Source organism: Bombus vancouverensis, chromosome 6 (assembly GCF_051014615.1).
Source record: "Bombus vancouverensis nearcticus chromosome 6, iyBomVanc1_principal, whole genome shotgun sequence".
NCBI classification, from domain to species: domain Eukaryota; kingdom Metazoa; phylum Arthropoda; class Insecta; order Hymenoptera; family Apidae; genus Bombus; species Bombus vancouverensis.
Genome location: NC_134916.1, coordinates 15,990,917 through 15,998,433, shown reverse-complemented (window position 1 = coordinate 15,998,433; position 7,517 = coordinate 15,990,917). Strand labels below are relative to the sequence as shown.

The 7,517-nt window shown below is 38.2% G+C and overlaps 1 protein-coding gene across 2 annotated transcripts; it reads left to right on the top strand.

Annotated features, from left to right (window-relative positions):
• The first annotated feature begins 312 nt into the window (after positions 1 to 312).
• Positions 313 to 6,293, top strand: LOC117157644 (vitellogenin). 2 transcript variants are annotated; one of them, XM_076619639.1, is made up of 5 exons: positions 313 to 365; positions 1,830 to 2,420; positions 3,693 to 3,974; positions 4,923 to 5,587; positions 5,898 to 6,293. In XM_076619639.1, the coding sequence occupies exons 3-5, from the start codon at positions 3,938 to 3,940 to the stop codon at positions 6,147 to 6,149; spliced, it is 954 nt and encodes a 317-aa protein (XP_076475754.1). In that variant the 5' UTR covers positions 313 to 365; positions 1,830 to 2,420; positions 3,693 to 3,937; the 3' UTR covers positions 6,150 to 6,293. The 2 variants fall into 2 exon arrangements, with proteins under 2 accessions (XP_076475754.1, XP_033191734.1); XM_033335843.2 differs by lacking the exon at positions 313 to 365 and adding an exon at positions 474 to 1,036.
• The last annotated feature ends 1,224 nt before the right edge of the window (positions 6,294 to 7,517 follow it).

The following is a 7,517-nucleotide window of genomic DNA, read 5'->3' as shown; positions in this document are numbered from 1 at the left end:
CAAAACAAACAAACATCTGTGTCCGAAGAATTTCTAAAGACTATTGTCTACCACGGCGGGACAAGGGAAAGTTAGTTTTCTCACGTGCGCTGCAACTTTCCTCCCACTAACCACTTTCTCTTGAGGGCGGTTAGGACCCTTCGGTTAACCAATTAACGGCGAAACCTGTTTCCCTCACTCTCTTAACTAACATCGGCACCAACAAATCCGATGGTCCCGTGCGCTAGACACACCCATCCTTAGCTTTCCTCCGACACAGCATCGTCACTCAACTTCACTTCTTCTACATCGTTGGAAAAGTCAACTACTAAGTATACGCTAATGCCCAGCGGGGCAGTCTAAGCATAACGCGAGAGTCGGTCTCGGTATTGTCGAGCATACACTTCGTCTCTTAAATATCTTATAGTGCTCCGTCCACTAATACACTAAATCTAATTATAAGAGCCCTGCTCTAACGCACATATCTATCTTAGCTTCGTGCGACAAGTTGTTAATTACTTATTTCTCTACGTCAGTGTAATCTAAGTGCTGGAAACATATAATTTATAATTCTGTGAATCACAGGGTTATACAACCTCAATCACCCCTATTATCTCAACGGAAATCAGGGGATCGATCAACTCGCGGTGTCGATTGTTATAATCGTAACGGGGATTTACGACCCCCGTTGACGTCTCTCCTCGCGATTACGTCTCCCCGCAATTGGTCGAACAAACAGTAACGTTAGTCTTTAATGAGTTAAAAGCGACGCGAAGTATAAGAAATTGATAAAATGGACGTATTATATCATGTTCTTTCTGTAAGTACGACATAATCGGGAGGCAGCGATCGCTTCAGAACTTGAAGAGATCGGCGATAAAATGGTAATTCGTTCGAACAAATTTCTTGTTCTCTCTATGGAAGCGTATAAACAGCGCCTATTTCATGGCAAAGCGTATAAAAGCCTGGTCTCTCTACGAAGGGAGGAGAACTCCGTTTGAAACCGAACAACGACACTGACCACACGGCAACTTTATTCTAGTGCCGCTTCTCCTAGGTCAGTTAGGTCCCTCGATTGCATGTTGTTATTATACTCGTGACCGGTTATCGTTGGTATCGTCAATGGTTCACGAAGGACGGGTCAAGCCAGTTGCAACGATACGTTAACACCGTTGACATCGAAACTCTCCCCGTTCGATTCGTCGATTATGTCAAATTTCTTCGCGCCCCTCGAGGACCGTGCGACCTAATTTTTAACCCAGTACCTCCAATTTCGGTTCCATCGCTCGCGATATCTCATCCGCTGACCCCTGTATACCGTCATTGAATGTATTTCCATTTTCTGATCTTAACGTTCGAATTCTGACGATATTCGATATAAATTTATCGTTTCTAATCGATTCTCATAATCCAATGACCCGATATAGTCTAGTATTGTATCCTGTAACCTTTGTATTCCATCATTTATCACGTTTTCTAATTTCTATATTTCTATGCTAACGATTCGATTCTCTATCGCTCGAGATAAATCCATTATTCATAACCGATTCTCATAATTACGATCTAACGTTTTTAATTCTAATCTAATAACTCTTACCTCTACATTTCATGTCCAAATCTTTATATTTCAATTCCAATTCGATTTTTATTCGTAAATAATTCTATTGTTATTATTAACCAATCTTTGTAATTGCAACCTAACGCCTCTAATTCTACTCTAATATTTCCTTTGTATTCGTACATTTCCTGTATTTCATTTGCTATTTTTTCCTGTATTGTATTTGCTCTGTATTCCATCGTTTAACGTGACAGTTCAATTTTTTATCTGTTTTATTATATCTGTTTTGCAGGTGTTCGCGTACCAAGCGACGAGAGGCTACGATTCGCACCATTTCAAATTTCACGCCACCATACACCGACCAAGGGGAATATATGGGGTTAAGTATATCGACTACGCTAAAATGTCGATCTAAGGAACCCCATAGGCTACAATGTCGCTACGAAGACGCCAAAATTACCAAATTCTCGTCAAACTGGATTCAAAGTGGGTGCTGTCGTTTCATTTAAAGACGCAACTTATCAAAAATGTGATTTCGAAAACGAGACTTTCGAGTTGGAGTTTTACGACAGGGGAATCAAAGAATACTTATTCGAAGAGAAGATGGATCATTATAATGTGAACAGACATAATAAGTGAGAATAAGATCAGTGCAGAAGGTGGAGAAACTAGAGAATTCGAGCATGGCCAAGTGTTTCGTCTGTTACGAGCTTTCACAGAACAACGTGGACGATTGAACGAACAGGGGAGAGTTTCAGTTTATTTGATTAGCCGATCACACGATGAGCCCTGAGGTCGCAAACAAGGTGTATTTGAACTTTGAGGTGTGTTTGAGATTAGACGCACGTATAACGTGGCTCTTCTACTATCCAAAAAGAAACTGGTACGTGATGATTTCATATTGTATCGACAGAATATATTGTATCCTACGATGTATCATATAATGTTACAGCAGAGGTTCAGTTTTGCAAAAGGAATATTCATCTTTTTCTGGAGAAATGTTTATACTCCAAGCGAAATGTCAATTGTAAATTTCTTCAAAGAGAATTTTTTTTTTCTTTTTTCTTTTTTGAAGAAACTTTGGGGCATTTCATTCGAACATTGTGCGTTGTTTATGGTTTTATCTTGGTTTTTTGAAAGTTTAGAATAGTAAAAAAGAATCGATTTCTAATAAAATAATACAGTATTAGCTAACATTCATATAAACTTATTTATTTATTTTTCTCATTGTTTTTGCTACTTGTTTATCAGCGAATAAACCGACGCTCACGCAAACCGTAAACCGATATATGAATCCATCGAAGTGTGGCAAACTGTTGAAACCCTAAGAATCATCAAATTTCAACCACTCAACTAATACGCTCAATAATTATTTGGCCCTGTACACGTTTATAGGGTAATTAACAAGCTCTTTCATGCTTCTAGCGTGTTCTACGTAATTCGTACCTTTGCACAATTTTGAATAAAAACACGTAACTTCTCAGACGCCAAACTGATAAACTCCACTTCTTATTAATTTTCTAATTTCGTTGCGTAAATATGCGATTAATGTTGAATTTTTGACAAACAAATGGCTTATTTTATTATTAAACAAGGATAAATTCTTAGAAAAACAAGAATTCATTGCCCGACCGATGTAGCTTAAAACAGAAAAGAAAATAAAAATCGTACGTTTCAATGATTCCCAGGTTAGGATTAGGTTTCAAGCTAACAAGATAACAAATTTCGTATCGATCAACGTGAATTTTGCGAACGATCGATTCATTGAAATCTCAAACCTCTGTAATTTCAGTTTTAAGAAATGTTTCATCTAAATAAATCGTTTATATCGTTTCGTATGAAATTTGTTCAGTCGTTGACTTGTCGTAAAGGATCGAAGCGTTTCTTCGCTATACGATTTCTTCGAACAGATATTCGTAAGAAATACTATAAACCTGTCTTTTTAAATGCTATTGAAAAGGTAAATGCTGTTAAAAATGCGAAAGCGTGGAACAGCTCTGTCAGAAATCGAGAAAGCCGGAACATCGGTATCAGAGATAGAGAAACATCTAAGAAAATTTACGTATGAGCGATCGATTGAAGAACGACGGGAACATAGACGGTCGTTGACATGTAAAGTAATTGCTCGGCTAGTTTCGAAATGGCGTGTTAACAGGTTGCGGGAGGGTCCCTTCATGGCCCCGATTGGAACTACTGTATCAATTCTCTAAACTCTATCGCCGGCTGTGCACATATACCTCTACACGCTTTATTTTCCAACTGGAAAGAGAGAGCCGGCTTCGGTAAATTGGAGCTTGCTAATCGTAAGAAGAGGTCAGTAGTGCAGTTTAGCCACGGTATAAGAGCGGCCCCAACATCGCTTTACTCCACTAAAGTAGTTGAACGTTGCACGGTATCACCATGAACGTAGTGCTGAACGTGGTGCCATTTTTCTTAGGTAAGCCATGCCACAGACAACGATGGCGCTCGTACACGTGTATCTTCTCATCATCTTCGATCGATCATCCTCGTGTATCTTTCTTCGTTCGCGCATCTATATCTCTTAATCGAATCTTCGTTAAAAAGGAAACAATTATTATCTCTCCGTCTATCTGTTATAATTTCGTTTAATCGCTATCGATCGGCAAGTAGTGGCTGTATTACTCGGCTCGGGCAGAAAATCCAAAGTACAAAGAGCGGCGAGCATGAAGTATAGCCGCGTGATGCGAAAGATAACACTGGACCGTCTCTAATCGGTTCTATTCAAGCCGGTCCAATCATTCAATTCACGTTCACGTGTGCTCGTGGGTAGATCCCACGAGATAGAAATCCGCGACATATCGTGTTCACGCCGGATCATCCCAGAAATGTGCCACGCAGAAACTAAGTTTAATCATTTCCGTGTCTTAAAACCTCTTTAATTTTCGCACCAGCATGCAAAATCGCGCTATACGTCTGTAACTGGTGAGATGGAGTCTATGAGATATTTTTCAGATATTTTATATTTTTACGGTAATTTGGAAAATATGCATAGCCAGGCGTTTTATTATAGTACCAGGGCGTGGATATGTATTCCAACGAACTATAATTCTAAGAAATATGCCACTAACTCTCAATAACTAAATAACTCTCACTAACAAATATACTAACTCTCATAAACTCCTACAAGTTTCTACCTACGTGCTGAAATGACCAGTTATACGAATATTTATGAATATTTACTTAAACTATACTAGAATTACCAGGTATTAAATAAATATTTAATTCTGCAAAAACCAAAGAATAAGTTTCAATGAAACAGATCGGTGTGTAGCTTCTCTGCGTGACACAAGCTTGTCATGAGACGCGACGCATTTAGTAGCTGGTCATCTAGACGCAACTCTGATCACGCTGACACGTTTTCCAGCCGCACGTGTCACCATTGATACTCCATGGAAGTACGGGCCAGAGTACACTTTCCACGTTCAAGTAAATTCAACGGCGATTCCCGAGGAAGGTAGCTACATGAGTATTCGGCTGAACGTCGCCTCGAAGCTGGTATGTCAACCAAAAGGATTCCGTATTCTCAGTTGTCGTTTTCGCGACTCGAAAGCGGACAGTTACGCGACTGAAAGCCTCGATCCAGGAACACCAGCGGTCCCGGTCAGCCAGGTGTCGCGACAAGAAGCGTACGAGATCAACCAGGATCAGTTTGAGATTAGATTCACCGAGCAAGGACTGGATAGTCTCGTAGTGAATGAAAATATACAGCCAAGAGAGCTGGATATGATCAGGGTGATCGTGGGACAGTTGAACGTCGGTGTATTGGGAGAATACGATCAAACGGTCGAACTGATGGAGAACTTCACGCAGGGAGAGTGCGTGACGATGTTCTGGGTGGAACGGAATGTGATTGGTCATGCTTTACACGTGAATCGTGGCTACGTTCTGGAGACGATATTCGGATTGAAGGATGGACAGTTGGTGCAGATTAAGAAGATTAGAAATCTACATATGTGCACGCACAAGGTGCCGTATTTCTTCGGCAGCGCCGAGAGCATCAGACAAGTCAGCGACGTGGTGTCTACTGTTGTGAGTATTTGGAAGTATTTGGAAGTATTTGGTTGGATATTGATTTGGATTGGAGATTTTTTGGGGGGGGGGGGAGGATCGAATTGTTTCTGGAGAATTAAATAGTGATTTAACCTGCAATTTCGTCGAATACTAATTACCCTAAAGATGAGAATTTCATTCATATTGTAAGCAATGTAATTTCTAGAAAAATTGCCAATTGGTATTTAAATGATCGGTTTCTGAGTGACTTAAATTTGGTATTTAGAAATTCTGATAGAAGCTTTTTAAAATCTTCTAATGACTAATGGAAATACGTCTTTCGTTGCAGAGTTCGTCAGAAAGTCACATAGTAATCACATCCACCGAGTTCATATCTGGTACGACGAACGTGATAAATACCAGCAAGGTGTCTGAAGGAATGGTAACGACCTTATACGAAAACATAAGTGTGAGATTAGTTTCGATCCTACCCGCACTGAATGAACCACCTGAAGTAAAGGATCCTGAACCAGCTAGTATGTTTATTGGAAGATGGTTGATGGAAAGTTCGATGGAAGATGACTTATCGTTGGAAGTTTAAGATTTGCGTCGATATCTGATCATTTTCATTGATGTAGTCTAATGACGATAAAATTCATCTATCACTATTGTTGTAAATAGTGTGTAATTGTATTGTCATGTGACTCTGTAAATAATAAAGTAATCTTTCGTTTACATACATAAATCTCAAGTCATTTATGTTGCTTTATGAGATTATACATTATTTTTTAAAGAATTTCGTTAATAAATTTTTCTAATGAAACATATGAATTTTCTTTTAAGCAGGTAACTATTATAAGATTAATGTGCATAATAATATTGTATTGCGTATAATAACATAACGTATATTGATTCATCCATATCCACTTAAATGTCGCTTGAACAATTTGTAATAGAAAATTACACTGTTATTTTTACGTAGAATAACACTTCGTTTACGATAACACTGTCAATTTAAAGTAAATTGAATATTCATTTAAATAGAAATTGCTCAAGCATTTCTGCTTTAAGTAATTATATAAATTAACGCAAGAAGAAACTGGAAATGCAAAGATTAAAAGCGCGATCTGCTTTAATTGCAGACTGCTTTAAGTGATTTGATTTGAAGAAAGGAAGCAAGAACTATATCTTACCGTACATCTGCGTTTCATTAGCAACAAGTAGAACGCGGACATTTACAAATTCCTATTTTTATAAATACAATTTAAAAGACGAAAATTGGACAGAGATCTATTTAATATCATAATATTATTATATTAGTACAGTACAATATATTTAATACAGTATTAATATATTTTGGATGTCTCATACATTTTTGCACCTTCGTACAGCGTTCTTAGCGTTGCTAAGATCTTCGAAATATAGCAAACTATACTTGTAGCAGCATATGCCAAAGCTGCATCAGTTAGAAATGCTATCAGCGAATCTGGGAAATGGAATTTGGCCATTAGACAGAGATGCGTTTAACGACAGCGAATTTGTTTGCGTTAGTAATACGTCCGTATTGTAAGCAATATAATGCGACAGAAGATCAGATACATCGTATGGTAAGCTAGAAGAAGACGAAAGCGTTGCCCAGACAGCTGACACATATAGCACATATAGCATATATGTCACAATACATCGAATCCTACAGAGACTTTTGTGCAGAAAACGTCACAAACTCGATGCTCAACATTATGAGCGTAAAAAAAGCAAAAATCGATCTTTGTAATATTCCAGTTCAGACAAAAAATCGCGAATACCTGTTTCTACTTCCAATAACGATATCTAACAATCCCAACAAGGACGAAGTAGAATCGAAGAAACAGGAGAAATTAGTTTCCGCTAAGAGACTGGCTGTATTATAATATAAGCAAATTATTTGTGGAATGGGTAAGGTATTTTATAAGATTCCCAAAGCTATTTA